The 18,363-nt window shown below is 37.0% G+C and overlaps 1 protein-coding gene across 7 annotated transcripts in view; it reads left to right on the top strand.

Moving 5' to 3' along the window:
- The window catches only part of POLR3G (RNA polymerase III subunit G), a 70,195-nt gene that overhangs the window by 17,930 nt on the left and 33,902 nt on the right, over nucleotides 1-18,363 (top strand). For 3 of the 7 annotated variants that reach the window (XM_032846672.1, XM_032846689.1, XM_032846661.1), the window contains exons 4-5: nucleotides 2,433-2,483; nucleotides 14,060-14,142. In XM_032846672.1, coding sequence (XP_032702563.1) covers nucleotides 2,433-2,483; nucleotides 14,060-14,142 — 134 coding nt within the window. Of the gene's footprint in view, nucleotides 1-2,432; nucleotides 2,484-7,220; nucleotides 7,303-14,059; nucleotides 14,143-18,363 lie in introns of all 7 variants that reach the window. The other 4 variants (XM_032846653.1, XM_032846643.1, XM_032846680.1 and 1 more) reach the window with 2 other exon arrangements.

Here is an 18,363-nt window from a genome sequence, read left to right as displayed (position 1 = left end):
CATTGATAAGGTTGGATTCCCCTTGAACACTCTCCTATCTCCTGTCTCAGATCTTTCACATCTGCCACAACATAAATATTCATTTCCTGAATGATTCTCTTTATATACCTTTTCATGATCATCTATGACTCACTTATAAAAGCAGAAATAGATTCAAAGCCAGATTTAGTAGTTCAGGTAAAATAGCTTGAGATACAAATGCTTTCTGCAAACTACACTGAGTTTTTCTTGACAGGCAGTATTTTTTAATCTATTTTCATGTTGTTTCATTTTTCTAATTAGTTCTGTGCTTCAAAATGTAAAGAAACTGGGACGCCTGTGTGGCCCAGTCAGTTGAGCATCTGAATCTTGGTTTTGGGATATAGCCCCACATAGGGCTCCATACTCAGTGAGGAATCCCTCCTGCTCATGTGTCCTCTTTCTCTCTAAAATGAATAAATAATTCTTTTTAAAAAATTGGAATAAAGTGACTAATTAGAGGAATTGTATAGCTAATTCAAGGCAAAAAATTTTGTTAAAGATTACTTATTTATTTGAGAGAAAGAGTGTAGGGGATGAGGCAGAGGGAGAGAGAGAGAGAGAGAATCTCAAGCAGACTCCCCACAGGGATCAATCTCACCTACAACCCTGAGATCATGACCTGAGCTGAAATCAAGAGCCTGAGGCCCAAGTGACTGAGCCCCCCAGGTGCCCCCAGGCAAAATTATTTCTTAAAGAGAATTACTTTTCCTTAGCTATTTATATTTTTAATTATAAAGTTTTTGGATAATTATTAGAATTGTTTATTTAATTTTGCACATGTTGGGATTGCTATTACATATTTTAACTTTTGCAAAAACAATTCCTTATTTTGTAAGATATACATGTCACTATAGAAAACTTACAAAATATAGCAGAGTCAAATAATAAATAATATGTAAGAAAAGCAGCTGTAATCTTAACACCCACAAAGAATTATTGTCATATTTTGTTCACAACCTAGAGGTTTCCCTGCACAAATATTAAATATATAAAAATATATGTTAGGTTTATTTTTTAATGGGATTCTATACATACTGTTTTAGAAACTTTTTATCAAACAGTATATCATGAGTAACTTCATAAAAATTTTCTTACATTATTTTTCTTGTTATGAAAATTTCTGTATTTAAGATTGATTTAATACTATGTAGCTATTGAAGGAATGTTATAGAAATTTTATAGCACTATTACAAAGTTGGGTTTTTTTTTAAGTTTGTTTATTTTTTTAATGATCTCTGCATTCTATGTGGGGCCGAACTTACAACCCTAAGATCAGAGTCACATGCTGTACTGATTGAGCCAGCCAGATGCCCCAAAGTTGTTGTTGTTTTATTTTTAAGATTTTATTTATTTATTTATTTGATACAGTTTGAGAGAGAGGGAGAGAACACAAGCAGGGGAACTGCAGGCCAAGGGAGAGGGAGAACCAGAAACTCTAATGAGCTAGGAGCCCGATGCAGGACTTGATCCAGGACCCTGACTGAGATCATGACCCAAGAGGAAGGCAGATGCTTAACCGACTAAGCCACCCAGGCGCCCCACCTCCCAATTTTTTTTTTAATGAAATTTTCTTCTTCATAGGAGAAAATATATTACTATTATATTTTGATTCCCAAGCTAAATCTGTACAGTCAGATATTAGGAAATTTTATTTTCATTGCAGAAGCAACAGTGATGTCATTTATTCTTTTTAAAGATTTATTTTTTTTATTTGAGAGGGGGCTGAATAGAGAGAGAGGGAGAGAGAATCTTAGGCCCTGATCCAGGATTCAATCTCACAACCCTCAGATCATGACTTGAGCTGAAACCAAGAGTTAGATGCTTAACCTACTGAGCTACCCAGATGACCCTGTCATATCCTTTGTTTTTTGTTGTTGTTGTTGTGGTTTTTTTAAAAAATATTTCATTTATTTATTTGAGAGAGAAAGAGAGAGAGAGAACATGAGCAAGGGGAGGAGCAAGAGAGAGAGGCACAAGCAGACTCCCCGCTGAGCAGGGAGCCCAGCTCGGGGCTCAGTTCCAGAACCCTGACATCACAACCTGAGCTGAAGTCAGATGATTCACTGAATGAACCACTCAGGCGCTCCTGTCATGTCCTTTATTTATTTATTTTTTAAAGATTTTTTTTTTAAGATTTTATTTATTTATTTGACAGACAGAGATCACAAGTTGGCAGAGAGGCAGGCAGAGAGAGAGGAAGGGAAGCAGGCTCCCCACCGAGCAGAGAGCCTGATGCGGGGCTTGATCCCAGGACTCTGGGATCATGACCCAAGCTGAAGGCAGAGGCTTTAACCCACTGAGCCACCCAGGTGCCCCCTGTCATGTCCTTTAAAATAGTCATGTTGAGTGAGTGCCGATAATCCCTAAGGGGAATTTCAGTTTTTGTATTTTTTTTTCTTTTGTATGTGTAGATTGGAGAAGACTCCCAAGAGAAATGATGCCAAGGAAGAAGTGCAAAAAAGGTACATTGACTAATGTAATAATCCAGGTTAAAAAAAGTTATTGCTCAAATTCTATTTATTGAATTATCAATCTGAAGTTACACTCAGTGTTCTGAATGCTTTTCCTTAAAATATATTTGGCATTTGGTTATTTTGTTAAAAGTTTTTGTTGTCGATTTTCATTTCGTTTTGGTTTGTTTAGTTGTTTTTCCTTTCTTTGATTATGGAATTTTGATGTGCCAAGAAAGACTTTTCAAGTATGTAAACAATTTTTTAAATTAAATTTAATTTTTTTTTGAGTGTTCCAAAATTCATTGTTTATGTACCACACCTAGTGCTCCATGCAATAGGTGTCCTTCATAATACCTACCACCGGACTCACCCAACCCTCCACCCCCCTCTCCTCCAGAACCCTCATTTTGTTTCTCAGAGTCCACAGTCTCTCATGGTTTGTCTCCCCCCTCTGATTTCCCCAACTCACTTCTCCTCTCCTTCTCCCATTGTCCTCCATGTTATGCCTTATGCTCCACAAGTAAGTGAAACCATATGATAATTGACTCTCTCTGCTTGACTTATTTCACTCAGCATAATCTCTTCCAGTCCCGTCCATGTTGCTACAAAAGTTGGGTATTCATCCTTTCTGATAGAGGCATAATACTCCATTGTATATATGGTCCATATCTTCCTTATCCATTTGTCCGTTGAAGGTCATCTTGGTTCTTTACACAGTTTGGCGACTGTGGCCATTGCTGCTATGATCATTGGGGTACAGATGGCCCTTTTCACTACATCAGTATCTTTGGTGTAAATACCCCGTAGTGCAATTGCAGGGTCATAGGAAGCTCTATTTTTAATTTCTTAAGGAATCTCCACACTGGTTTCCAAAGTGACTACACCAACTTGCATTCCCACCAGAGGGTTCCCCTTTCTCCACATCCTCTCCAACACATATTGTTTACTGTGTTGTTAATTTTGGCCATTCTAACTGGTGTCAGGTGGTATCTCAATGTGGTTTTGATTTGAATCTCCCTGATGGCTAATGATGATGAACATTTTTTCATGTGTCTGTTAGCCACTTGTATGTCTTCTTTGGAGAAGTGTCTGTACATGTCTTCTGCCCATTTTTTGACATGATTATCTATTTGTGTGTGTTGAGTTTGAGTTGTTCTTTATAGATCTTGGATATCAGCCCTTTGTCTGTAGTGTCATTTGCAAATATCTTCTCCCATTCCATGAGTTGCCTCTTCATTTTGTTGACTGTTTCCTTTGCTATGCAGAAGCTTTTGATCTTGATGAAGTCCCAAAATTTCCTTTTCACTTTTGTTTCCTTTGCCTTTGGAGACATGTATTGCAATTTAGCATATTTGAAACTTTTTTGATGGTTATACAACCTATATTTTAAGTTTTTTTTCAATTAACTAACATAATTTATTATTCATTTTGAGGTACAGGTCTGTGATTCACCAGTCTTACATAATCCAGTGCTCATTACATCATGTGCCCTCCTTAATGACCATCATCCAGTTACCCCATCCCCCTACTAAATCCAGCAACCTTTGGTTTGTTTCCTATGATTAAGATTAAGTCTTACAGTTTGTCTCCCTCTCTGATTTCGTCTTGTTTTATTTTTTCCTCTCTTCCCCTATGATCCTCTGTTTTGTTTCTTAAATTCCACATATGAGTGAAATCAAATGATAATTGTCTTTCTCTGATTGACTTATTTTGCTTATTGTAATGCCCACATCATTACAAATGGCAAGATTTCCTTTTTTGATGGTTGAGTAATATTCCTGGGTGTGTGTGTGTGTGTGTGTGTGTGTATACATATATACCACATCTTCTTTATCTATTCAACTGTCGGTGGGCATCTCTGGTTTTTCCATAGTTTAGCTATTGTGGACATTGCTGCTATAAATTATTGAGGTCCAAGTACACCTTTGGATTGCTACATTTGTATCTTTGGGGTAAATACCCAATAGTGCTATTGCTGGTTATAAGGTAGTTCTATTTTTAACTTTCTGAGGAACCTCTATGCTGTTTTCCAGAATGGCTGCACCAGCTTGCATTCCCACCAACAGTAGGAGGGATCTCCTTTCTCCACATCCTGGCCAGTATCTGTCATTTCCTGACTTGTTGATTTTAGCCACTCTGGCTGGTGTGACATGGTATCTCACTGTGGTTTTGATTTGTATTTCCCTGTTGCCAAGTATTGTTGAGCACTTTTTCATGTGTCTGTTGGCCATCTGGAGGTCTTCTTTGCAAAAATGTCTGTTGATGTCCTCTGGCCATTTCTTGATTGGATTATTTGTTCGTTGGGTGTTGAGTTTGATAAGTTCTTTATAGATTTTAGATACTAGCCCTTTATCTGATATATCATTTGCAAATATCTTCTCCCATTCTGTTGGTCGTCTTTTGGCTTTGTCGACTGTTTCCTTTGCTATGCATATATTTTAAGTTTTTAACTTAAACATTTCGAACTGCTAAAATTTGGGAACTGGTAGATTAGAACTTTATATTGTACATAAAATACCAAAGTGAAAGTTTCTAATGTGTTGTTCTTTCATAATTCCACTGATGAAAAAGTTATTGAGCATCTACTATTGCCAGACACTGTGTAAAAGGAATAAAACAATGAGCAAAGTGGGAATAATCCTTGCCCTAATGGGGCTTACAGTCAAATGGAGTAAAAACACTAAACAAAAACACAATGTCCTCATTGGGAGGTCAGGGGAGTTTCTTTGAGAAAACAATAGGAAGTCCAGATTGAAAGATGAATAAGAAATTACTAATGTGATTGGGGGAGGAACACTGGAGAAAGACCAGGTTTGTAAGGGGAAGGTCATGAGTCCAGGTTAAAGGTGGTCTTTAAAGTTCCTTTGAAATATACCAGTAGAAATGTTAAGCATGTTGTTGAGTACAAGGGGGTGAACCTCAAAATGGAGATGATAGTGATTAGCATAGATAATATAATTGAAACTATGAGGAAAGTATGAGATTGTCTAGGGTGAAATTAGAGAATTAGAGGAAATGAAGGCCTAAGCCTAACCTTGAAGAAATGCCAAAATTTAATAGGCTGACAGAGGATATAGAAAAAAAAAAGAGAGAGGGAAAGAAGAGAGGCGAGCCCAAGAGAGTAGAACTATGGAAGCAAGAGTACACAAGAAGTAGAGACTATTTCAGGGCACTTGGGTGTCTCAGTCAGTTAAGCATCTGCCTTCTGCTCGGGTCATGATCTCAGGGTCCTGGAATTGAGTCCTGCATCAGGCTACCTACTCAGCAGGTAGTCTGCTTCTCCCTCTCCTCCTGCTTCCCCTGCTCTTGTGCTTTCTCTCTCAAATAAATAAATAATTATTTATTATTTATTAAATAAATAAAATCTTAAAAACAAAAAAGAAGTAGAGACTATTTCAAGAGGTAACAACAGTGTTAAAGGAGGTTAAACAAAGTTGCTGTGAGGTCAAGTAAGATAAAGATTGGAAAATGTAAACTAATTTTTGACATGTTGATCATTGTTGACCTTAGTGAGAGCTTTTCTCATTTTTTAAAGATTTCATTTATTTGTTTATTTAGAGAGAGAATGTGAAGGGGAGAGGTGTAGGGAGAGAGGGAGAGAGCAAATCTCAAGCAGACTCCGAGCTGACGTGGGGCTCAATCTCATAACCCTGAGAGCATGACGTGAACCAAAATCAAGAGTCTGATGCATAACTGACTGAGCCATCCAGGCTACCCTCGGTGAGAGCTTTTTAAAAGATTCGTAAGGGTAGAGTTCAGATTGGAGTGGGTTAAACAGTAAATGAGAATTTAGGAAAAGGGGACAGCCAGCATAAATGAGTATTTGGGAAATTTGGATATAAAGAATAAAGAGAGAAAAAAGGAAGTAGCCAGAAAAGTTAACAACAATGGAGTAGAAACTAAGAGAAGAAATACCCCCACCTCTTACCCCTCTCTTTTTATCAGGCCTTGTATTTTACATTTTGCTTTTTAATAGACTTCATTTTTAGAGCAGTTTAAGATTCACAGGAAAATTGAACAGATAAGTACAGATTTCCCATATGCTCCCTGCTGCCACGCATGCATTGTCTCCCCCATTATTAACATCCCCCACCAGAGTGGTACATTTGTAACAATCAGTGATCCTACCTTGACATAGCACTATTACACAGAGCCCATAGTTTACTTTAGGATTCATTCTTGTTATTTTGCATTCTGTGGGTTTTGGCAAATGCATAATGACACATGTCCATGGTTGTATTATCATACAGAGTACTTTCACTGCTTTAAAAATTCTCTGTGCTCTGCCTTTTCATCCCTTCCTCCTCCTAACCCCTGGCAACCACTGATCTTTTTACTGTCTCCACAGCTTTGCCTTTTCCAAAATGTCATAGAGTTGGAGGCATACAGTATGTAGCCTTTTCAGATTGGCTTCTTTTACTTAGTAAAATGCATTTAAGTTTCCTCCATGACTTTTCATGGCTTGACAGCTCATTTTTTGTTAGCACTAAATAATATTCCATTGTTTGGATGTGCCACAATTTATCTATTTACCTGCTGAAGGTCATCTTGATTGCTTCCAAGGTTTGGCAATTATGAATAAAATTGTTATAAACATCCATTGTTGTGTGGACATAAGTTTTCAGCTCCTTTGATTAAATACCAAGGAGGATGATTGCTGGACTATCTGGTAAGAATATGTTTAGTTTTGCAAGAAACCATTAAACTGTCTTCCAAAGTTCCTCTGCCATTTTGCATTCCCACTACCAACCAATGAGAGTTCCTGTTTTTACTCATCCTGGCTAGCATTTGGTATTGTCAGTGTTCTGGATTTTGGCCATTCTAATAGGTATGTGGTAGTATCTCACTACCGTTTTAATGTGCATTTCCTGGTGACGTATGTGAAGCATCTTTGTGTATGCCTACTTGCCATTTGAGTATCTTGTTTGGCAAGATGTCTGTTAAGGTCTTTGGCCCAATTTTTAATGTGTGTGTGTGTGTGTGTGTGTGTGTGTGTGTGCGCATTCTTACTGTTGAGTTTTAGGAGTTCTTTGTATATTTTGGATAACAGTCTATAGGAAAAACTCACAGTCTATGCTGTGAGTTTCTCCTTTACTTCCATACTACCACCATGATATTTCTGACACCAGGTGTGTGGAATTTTTTCCCCAAACCAAGCTGTTCTCTGCAGCTGGATGTCATATAATTTAATTCAATTCCAATAGCAACTAGAATTAGTACAGACCCCACAAGTTGAGGGCTCAGCCCCGCAAGACTATTCCCACTTCAGATACCAATTTCAAGTAGTAGGTTCCCCACATTACCCTCAACTTGTGTCTGACTTGGCTACAGATCAGAAGTTCCCATGACCCTCCTCCCACTTGGATTTCGTTTGCTAGAACAGCTCACAGAACTCAGGGAAACACTTAGGTTTACCAGTTTATTATTTAGTGAAGGATATGATAAAGAATATAGATGGACAGTCAGATGAAGAGATAGATAGGGCAAGGTTTAGAAGGGTTCCCAGCACAACAACTTCTGTCTCTGTGGAGTTGGGGTGTACCAACTATGTGGATGTGTTTACCAACCTGGAAACTCCTCAAATCCCCATACTTTGGTGATTTTTATAGAGACTTCATCACATAGGTATGATCACTCATTAATTCAGTCTCCAGTCCCTCTCCCCATTCCCAGGGAATGGGGGATGGAGCTGAAAATTCCAATCTTTTTTTTTTTTTTTAAAGATTTTATTTGTTTATTTGAAAGAAAGATAGAGATCACAAGTAGGCAGAGAGGCAGGCAGAGGGAGAGGGGGAAGCAGGCTCCCAGCTGAGCAAGGAGCCCAATGCGGGGCACAATCCCAGGACCCTGGGATCATGACCTGAGCCACCCAGGCGCCCCTGAAAATTCCAATCTTTTAATCATAGTTTGTCCTGTCTTGTGACCAGCCTCCCTCTTGAAGCTATCCAAGAGCCCACCAAGAATGGCCTCCTTAGAACAAAAGACACTCCTATTACCAAGTAAATTCCAAAGGATTAGGAACTTTGTTAGGAACCAGTTTCAAAGACTAAATATTAGAACAAAACATGCTCCTAGTGTTCTTATCACTTAAGAAATTATAAGTTTTAGGAGTTCTGTGCCAGGAACCAGAAACAGAGACCAATATATATTTTTTCTATTATTTCACACAGTCCTTTATCAGATATGTCTTTTGCAAATATTTTCTCTCAGTCTGTGGTTTGTTTTCTGTCTCCTGACATTATCTTTTGCAAGGCAGAATTTTTAAATTTTAATGAAGTCCAACTTCTCAGTTATTGCTTTCATAAATCATGGCTTTGGTATTATATCTAAGAAGTCATCACCAAACTCAAGGTCATCTAGATTTTCTCTTATGTTATCTTTTAAGAGTTTTGTAGTTCTGTGTTTTGCATTTAGGCTGTGGTCCATTTTGAGTTAATTTTGGTGAAGGGTGTAAGATCTACCTAGACTCATTTTATGCATGTGGAAGTTTAGTTGTTCCAATACTATTTAAAATAAAATAAAATAAAATAAAATAAAACAAAAGAAAGTCCAGTATTGTCAGTCCTCCAACTTTGTTCTTTCCTTCAGTATTGTGTTGGCTATTCTGGATCTTTTGCCTCTCCACACAAACATTAGAAACAGTTTGCTGATACTGTAAAATAACTTACTAGGATATTGACTGAAATTGCATTGAATCCAAAGATGAAGTTAGGAAGAACTATCATCTTGACAATACTGAGTCTTACTATCCATGAACATGGAATATTTCTCCATTTATTTAGTTCTTTGACCTCATTCTTCAGAGTTTTGTGGTTTTCTTCATATAAACTCTATACATATTTTGTTAGGTTTTTATCTAAGTATTTTGTGTGGGGGGTGCTAATGTAAGTAGTATCAGATTTATAATTTCAAATTCCATTTGCTCATTTTTGGTATATAAGAAATATATATTGACTTTTGTGTATTAACCTTGTATCCTGCAATCCTTCTATAATCACTTACTAGTTTCCAGAGTTTTTGTCTCATTCTTTCAGCCCAAAACTGACCTTTGTATATTAACCTTGTATTCTGCAACCCTTCTTCCTTTTTTTTTTTTTTTAAGATTTTATTTATTTATTTGACAGAGAGAGAGAGAGAGAGAGAGATCACAAGTAGGCAGAAAGGCAGGCAGAGATAGAGGGGTAAGCAGGCTCCCTGCCAAGCAGAAAGCCCGATGCGGGGTTCAATCCCAGGATCCTGAGATCATGACCTGAGCTGAAAGCAGAGGCTTAACCCACTGAGCCACCCAAGTGCCCCTCCTGCAACCCTTCTACAATCACTTATTTCCATAGTTTTTGCCTCATTCCTTCAGATTTTCTGCATAGATGATCATGTCATCTGTGAATGAAGACATTTTTATTTCTTCCTTCCAAATCTGTTGAAAATAATGATAAGAAGGAACTTTCTTGCCTTGTCCCTAGTCTTAGTGGGAAAGTGTCAAGCTTTTCACCATAAAGTATGATGTAGCTATGGGGTTTTTTATAGCTATTCTTTATCAAGTTTACAAAGTTCCCCTCTACTTGTTTACTAAGAGTTTTTTGTGATGAATGGGTGTTTGATTTTGTCAAATGCTTTTACTGCATCTGTTGATATGATCACATGATTTTTCTTCTTTAACCCATTAATGTGGTGGATTATGTTAATTGATTTTGGAAGGTTGAACCAGCCTTACATACCTGTGATGAGTCCTACTTGGTCGTGATGTATTACTCTTTCTATACATTGTGGGATTGGATATGGAAATATTTTGTTGACCATTTTTGCTTATATGTTCATGAGAGATACTGGTTTTCTGTTTCTTTCTTTTTTTTTTAAGATTTTATTTATTTATTTGACAGACAAAGATCACAAGTAGGCAGAGAGGCAGACAGAGAGAGAGGGGGGAAAGCAGGCTCCCTGATGAGCAGAGAGCCCAATTCAGGGCTCGAGCCCAGGACCCTGAGATCATGACCTGAGCTGAAAGCAGAGGCTTTAACCCACTGAGCCACCCAGGTGCCCCTGTTTCCTTTGTTTTAATATTTGTCTGGTTTTGGTATTAGGGTAATGTTGGCCTCTTAGAATAGGAAGTATTGCTTTATCTCCTGTTTTCTGAAAGAGATTCCCCTCCCCTTTTAACAGCTCTATTGAATTATCTTTGACATGTAATAAAATTAATATATTTGAAATATATAATTCAGTAAGTTCTAACATATGTATTTAAAGTGGAAATATTTTTATTTTGTTTCACCTCAGAACTATAATTTTTAAGAATATTTAGCTTGCTTGAATACAAAATATTATATTTTTTTAAAAAACCAAAATACAGTATGTTGAGATATAATAGTTTATCTGCTGTCTTTTGTACCTTTGGCTTTTATTAGGCAAATATATTATTTTTCCAGTATAATATCATGCACTGGTTATGTCTTGGTGAATCACAAATTTGTAGCAGACTTTAAAGAGCCAAAAAAGAATGTATCTGATTTGGAAAAATTGATATTGTCAAACATGTCACACTACTGCTCATCCCTAGAACTTTATATACAAATCAATTATTAGTAAAAATGTCCAATGTGTCAGAATTTCCATTTGTTAAAAAATAAGACAACAACCATAAAACTTTCTGTTTCTATTCTGAGCTTTTGTTTTTTTTTTTTTTTCATTTTTTGCATGTTTTTTTTTTTTTTTAAACATATAATGTATTATTAGCCCCAGGGATACAGGTCTGTGAATCACCAGGTTTACACACTTCACAGCACTCACCATAGCACGTACCCTCCCCAATGTCCATAACCCCACCACACTCTCCCTACCCCCTCCCTCTCTCTTTTGTTAAAATGACCTCCACTGATTTACGTGAAAGTAAACAGTACCCAAAAAGACAATGACTGAAAAACTTTGTTTCTTGAAGAACCAGCTAATGGCAGGTATTGAAAGAACAGAAAAAAAATAAAATAAAATTCAAATATATGCATGTATTTGGCCAAAGATAAAAAAAATGCATATTAATATTTCTGGGTTAAAACAGTCTTTTAACAAATTTTGGCAATTTTTTAAAAAGATTTATTTATTTTAGAAAGAGAGTGAGAAACCACGTGAGTTGGGAAAGGGGCAGAGGGGGAAGGAGAGGGAGAGAATTCCAAACAAACTCCCCACTGAGCACGTGGCCCAACTCAGGGCTCTGTCTCACAACCCTCAGATCATGACCTGAGCCAAAACCAAGAGTTAGACACTCTACCAACTGAGCCACCCAAGCATCCCAACAAATTTTGGTAATTTGACCCTTCTCTCCCAGTTATACATAAAAGAATTTGTGATTATATAAACCAGATTAATAAGTAGCAAAAGATGCTTAGTGGCCTTTCAGCAACTGACTTTCTTAGTTAAGAGATCAGTAGTGTTTTTTTTTTTTTTTTAATTTTTAAGATTTATTTCTTTGAGAGAGAGAGTGAGCCAGGGGGAGGGGCAGAGGAAGAGAGAGAATCCTGAAACAGATTTGCTGCTGAGTGTCAAGCCTGACATGGGGCTCAATCCCAAGACCCTGAGATCACGAACTGAGCCAAAATCAAGAGTCAGCTGCTCAACCGACTGAGCCACCCAGGTGCCCCAAGAGATCAATAGTTTTTAATAAGTTTATTTACCTGACCATGTTCTATAATACCCAATTAATAGCCTTATGTGTTAGGAAACTTAAATAATTCAACAGAAGATTCTTAGAGAAAAAGACTTCATGATGTGAGTAAATTACATTCTTAGCTAATTGTTAGGTCCCCCAATTATGGGTCCGTGAATAAAGGAGCAAGACTGATACAAAGCGAATGTCAAGCAAAGCTTTATTTCACACCAAGCATCAAGAATCAAACCGAATGTTCGGGGCCGCACCTCTTACAGAGAGGGCAACCTCTCTCTGCTTCACAGACTAGCTTTTAAGGGCAAAGGCCATGTGGTTGGGCCTGGCCACGCACAGGTGGCCAATGAAATTGTAACACACAGAGAAAGCTGCACAGTCATGTTAGGTCACACATAAGTGACCAATTGAATTACAATTTACCCTAGTAGATATTTGAATTAGCCTATCACCTTGGTCAGAATTGGCGCCCAAAAGGTGCCCCAAGGGGCGGGGCCCATACTCCTTGGTAACTAGGGAGACAGTATGCCACCCCCTACTGATCCGGATGTCTCCACCTGGCCTGACCCACCCTTGTATTTAGGCTTTGTTACCTGGGACTGGTTTCCGGGACTTGTTTTTAAGTAAGTCCCTTGGGGAAGGGGGACAGGGACAGTTTAAGGGTTAAACAACAAGGTTATTGTTTAACCTGGATGGAAGTGCTCTGGCTAAAATAGGTCCTTACCCTAATGTTTTCTAGCATCTATATTATAATATATATTGAGATCTAGTTCATATATGATACTATATTTTATGTGCTACAGTTCAAATTAAACAGTTTTTATCGTCAAGGGGAACAGAGAAAGTTACCCATTATTAAATCTAACTGTTACCTTTTTTCTGAGCAAAATGTCACAAATATATATGTTGGGGTTCTGAGCTCAGTGACTCCCTGAGGGGCAATTTGGTATAACATAGTAAATTATAATTCTGTCAGTTATGGGTCATCCACCACAATCTAGAAATGTGTTCTTCTGTAGGTTAAATGTTAATCTTTAACGAAATTACATCTTTCGGAATCATATTTTCCTCTGTTGCCAAGTAATGTCTAGGTATTTAGTTTGATTTGGGGAAAGGACTATAATACTTTTTGATCACAATGGGACAGTTTGGTAGCATATCATAATGCCTTGGTAACTGACTGGCTGGATCTATATGTGAAATAATTCTCCATTCCCTGTGGTTGTAGAATAGCCTCTAATGCATGATTTTTTATATGGCTTTAAAAAAATCCAAAAGCCATTAAAACTTTTTATTTACATTGCTTTGAGTTTTCAGATCATGTAACAGATACGTTCAGTTTAACCATTTTAATCTTTATTCCAAAGATGAGGCTTATGTTGCATGAGTGTAACTCCTTCCTCATTTCTTTAACCATTGACAAATGTATATTTATTCTGCACTTGTTTTTTATTTTCCAAACCTGGTTGAATTGCTCTAGTTAAAATAAAATACACTGATCAGTGAGCAGGAAGCCAGTGCGGATGATATATTTGTGAGAGTCTTTCTCTGGTCCTCTCATGCTTCTACCTTAGGTAACATTTTAGTAGTCAGTGTAGGCCTTAATAACATTACTTTCCAGTACAGATATTCAGTACTGGTAAAAATATATCTGGTTATAGTGTTAGAAAACATCCTTTAAGTGATTATCATTTACTCCTCATCATGGAAAATTGGTTAGGCCTGCTGACTCAGTTATTCTTTATTTATTTAAGAAATACGATTTTTATTTAAGAAAATTATTTTTATTTTTATTTAAGAAAATTAATTCTGTCTGCAAATTATGTGACTGTCCGCCATGACATATCACTATGCTAGGCAGCATATGAAGAGGCAAAAAGAAAAACATAATGCAGAGTTACTGTTACAGAAATATGTGTTAACAGTGGTTTTACTTCAGCAGGCCCCAAATCCGAAAAGGCGAAAGATACAAGCAAAGGCGTTTCACTCACTAATACTGCAGATGTGTTGAAAAAAATCGAGGTAAGGTTTTCTTCTTGCTATCTGAGCAAGCTGAAAAAGTCTGATGCCTTCTTTCACCTTTTTTAGTCTTTCCACCTTCTCTCACTTTTGATAATATGTGGATTTGGCAGAACCAAGCCCAGCACACGGGGTAACTGGAAAGATTTGAACATTGTTGGCTGGGATATAAAAAAGCTCCATCCTGTCCTTCTTTACCACTTACCTGTCAACGTACCTTACCTTCTGTCACCTACTTCCTTTCCCAGGTATCACTACTTTCCCCTTATACTAGAATTACATATGGGAAAGAAACACAAGTTACATACCTAAAATGTATTTCTTTAAAAAAAAAAAGTCTCAGGGTTGTTTTTTTTTTTTTTTTCCTATTTTTACACATGTACTTTATTAGTGCTTTTTTTTCTGTCTTTGGTAAGTATAGAAGATTCTATTGAGAAAAAAGTAGATCTTACGGAACTACTTTTATACCTTCATTGTTTTTAATATTTCAAAAATAGAAAGGTAAAATATCCAAAAGGTTAATAAACTGAAAATTTGCCCTCCCATCCCTGTCCCTAACCATCTAGTTCCCCTCTTATACAACCAGTATTATCAGTTTCTTATAGATGGATCTTCCAGAAATATTTTATGTATAACAAATAACAGATTTTTTCTTTTTCTTTTTCATGACAAAAGCTAGCATATTATACTCTTCTGCATTTTCATGTTATCACTTGTAATCAATGGAGATGGCTCTATGTTAGTCTGTATAGTGTTTGCCTCATTTTTTTTTTCTTTTTTGGCTGCACTGTAAGAATGAACCATAATTTATTTAACCAGTATTGTATTGATGGCCATGTTTCATCTAGAGTTTTGCTATTATAAACAGTGCTATAGTGAATTTATATTAAGTATGTCATTTTACATCTATAGAGTAGATTTCTTGAAGTGGATTTCTTGGGTCAATAGTTATGTGTATCAAATAATATGGATAAATATTGACAGACCACTCTCCATGGAGGTTATGTCAATGTATTCCCACTGTCCTTGCAGATACTACTGATGGTAATGATGATGATAATGATAGCTTATTATGTACCAGGCTCTTTGATGAAAGATATTTACATACCTTATGTCCTGAAGACTTCATAACAACAAGGAGAGATAGGTATTTTTCTTCCTTACTTACAGATAAGGAGGTCAAGGCTTTGAAACTTTTACTTGCCTGGTCAAGTTGGCACAGCTCTGTGATAACTTGGCCGGTGCTTGAGCCAGAGATAACGTATCTGAAAATAATGGCAGAAGGATATTGAGGGAATAGCTATAACTGTCAGGTTTAACCATGATGGAATGATGGAAAGGTTGCAGAACTAGCAACTGTCTCTTCTTAAAGCTTCCTGGAAAGAAGTTGCTAAGATGACATGTGCTATAAGGAGGATTGATCTGAATGTGATTTCTCATCAGAACAAATTGTGCTTTCTGATTTCCTACATTTAAACACCTTTTTCATTTTGCACATGTTAAAACTGAAGTTTTAAATCTGAAAATTAAATGAGTTAGCTTTTTTTTTTTTATCTCTCTGTTAACGAGCAAAATTAGCTTCTGGATGACTCTCTTATTGTTCATTTCTTCAGCAAAAGTAGTTGCAGGTTTTAATATAATAAAACTGTGGATGGGGTGCCTGGATGGCTCAGTGGGTTAAAGCCTCTGCCTTGGGCTCAGGTCATGATCCCAAGGTCCTGGAATCAAGCCACGCTCAGGATCTCTGCTCAGCGGGGATCCTGATCCCTCCACCCCCACTCTCTGCCTACTTGTGATCTCTTGTCAAATGAATACATAAAAATCTTAAAAAAAAAACCCAAAAAACCTGCAGATGGAGAGAAAGTAACAAACAGTCAAATCTCATGTGTGAATAATCAGATAGCAGCAAACTAATATTTGAGCCTCTGTCTGCTTGACTTATGGGAAACTCTATAGGTTGGCTGCGTATTATTTAAACTGGAATAACTATTCCCTCTCTATAAGTTAACTGTTTGCGAAGTGTTTTCACATTGTGTTCATCACATTATTCTTTTTTTTTTATTTTAAATTTATTTATTTATTTTTTTAATAAACATATAATGTATTTTTATCCCCAGGGGTACAGGTCTGTGAATCGCCAGGTTTACACATTTCACAGCACTCATCATAGTACATACTCTCCCCAATGACCATATCCCCACCGCCCTCTCCTGTCCACCCTCCCTCCAGCAACCTTCAGTCTGTTTTTTGAGATTGAGTCTTTTATGGTTTGTCTCCCTCCCAATCCCATCTTCTTTCATTTTTTCTTTTCCTACCTCACCAACCCCCCCACATTGCATCTCCACTTCCTCATATCAGGGAGATCATGTGATAGTTGTCTTTCTCGACTGACTTATTTCGCTAAGCATAATACCCTCTAGTTCCATCCACGTCATCGCAAATGGCAAGATTTCATTTCTTTTGATGGCTGCATAGTATTCCATTGTGTATATATACCACATCTTCTTGATCCATTTATCTGTTGATGGACATCTAGGTTCTTTCCATAGTTTGGCTATCGTGGACATTTCTGCTATAAACATTTGGGTGCACGTGCCCCTTCGGAGCACCAGGTTTGTATCTTTAGGATATATACCCAGTAGTGTAATTGCTGGGTCATAGGATAGCTCTATTTTCAGTTTTTTGAGGAACCTCCACACTGTTTTCCAGAGTGGTTGCACCAGCTTGCATTCCCACCAGCGGTGTAGGAGGGTTCCCCTTTCTCTGCATCCTCACCAGCATCTGTCATTTCTTGACTTGTTAATTATAGACATTCTGACTGGTGTGAGGTGGTATCTCATTATTCTTAAAACGAATCTGTAAGGTAATAGTGGGTAAATAGTTAAATCTCACAGAGGAGAAAATGGAGACTAAAAAGTAGACAAACCAAAATCAGTAGCTTAGCACACAAAGAAAAAAGTAATGAGACAATGTGTGTGGCTCTGAGATCATTGTTTTAAGTTTCATAAATCTACTGTAGTTAAGCGATTTAAGTATTTATGGGTTTGACTTAGGCCTATGTAATACAAATAAAGTTGTTATTTTTTAAAAATATTTGAAATGACAGTAATAGAAATAAAGACTTCCTAGACCTACAGAGCAGTGAATGATTTTTGTATTTTAAAAACATGTTCCAGGGACATCCGGGTGGCTCAGTCATTAGGTATCTGCCTTCAGCTTGGGTCATGGTTCCGGGGTCCTGGGATCAAGCCCCACATTGGGCACCCTTGCTTGGCGGGGAGCCTGCTTCTCCTTCTACCTGCTCCCTCTGCGCGCTCTCTCTCTCTCTCTGTCAAATAAATAAATAAAATATTTTTTAAAATAAAAAATAAAAACATTCTCCATAGTTGGTTTAAATATGTTTATTGCTAGTTAGAAATAATAGCTAATAGCAGGATTTTTCAAATAGAGTATATACCTTGCACAGAGCTTAATAAGTACAGCACTACAATTCCCTTGTAACTACACAAATTTATGGGTCGTAGACCTCTTTACTGTAATTAGATTAAAATAGAAAAGACTCCATATGTTAATGTCAGCATAGCATCATTATATGTGGGTGTGGGTGTGTGTATTTGTAGACACTTCCAAAGATATATCTATAAACACTATTTTGTTTACTTGCGATTTTCCAAAGGGATTGTCAATTTGAAAAATTGCATGCATTATGGTAATAACTCATATTAGGCAACATGAGTCAGTGTGAAGATAAATCATCTTATGTCTTTTACCTTTGTTTTATTTGTTCTGCCTCAGTGGAATGAGGTAAAAAAGTGGAATTTGAATTTTTTTTAAAGATTTTATTTGTTTATTTGACAGAGAGAGACATACACACACACAGCAGGCAGAGGGAGAGGGAGAGAGAGAAGCTGAGCAGGGAGCCCGACACAGGGCTGGATCCCAGGATTCTGGGATCATGACCTAAGCCAACAGCAGATACTTAACCAGCTGAGCCACCCAGGTGCCCCAGAACTTAAATTTTGATTAGAAATAGAATCTTTTTGATGTACTGTTTTTATTGCTTTGATTTCCTTAAATTCAAACTTGAATATAATTAAAAGGATTTTAAAAATAAGTATTTAAGAGCCAGTAAAGGAATAACTAAATTGTAGTCACTCCAAATACAAAATGTGTTTTCTCTTTATATGTAATCTACAAAGCAGATATAATAGGATGGAGCATTTG

Source organism: Lontra canadensis, unplaced genomic scaffold (genome assembly GCF_010015895.1).
Source record: "Lontra canadensis isolate GAN:19392208 unplaced genomic scaffold, GSC_riverotter_1.0 scaffold4, whole genome shotgun sequence".
NCBI lineage: Eukaryota > Metazoa > Chordata > Mammalia > Carnivora > Mustelidae > Lontra > Lontra canadensis.
Note: the sequence above shows the minus strand (reverse complement) of the source record. Positions and strands in the feature narration are given on the sequence as shown.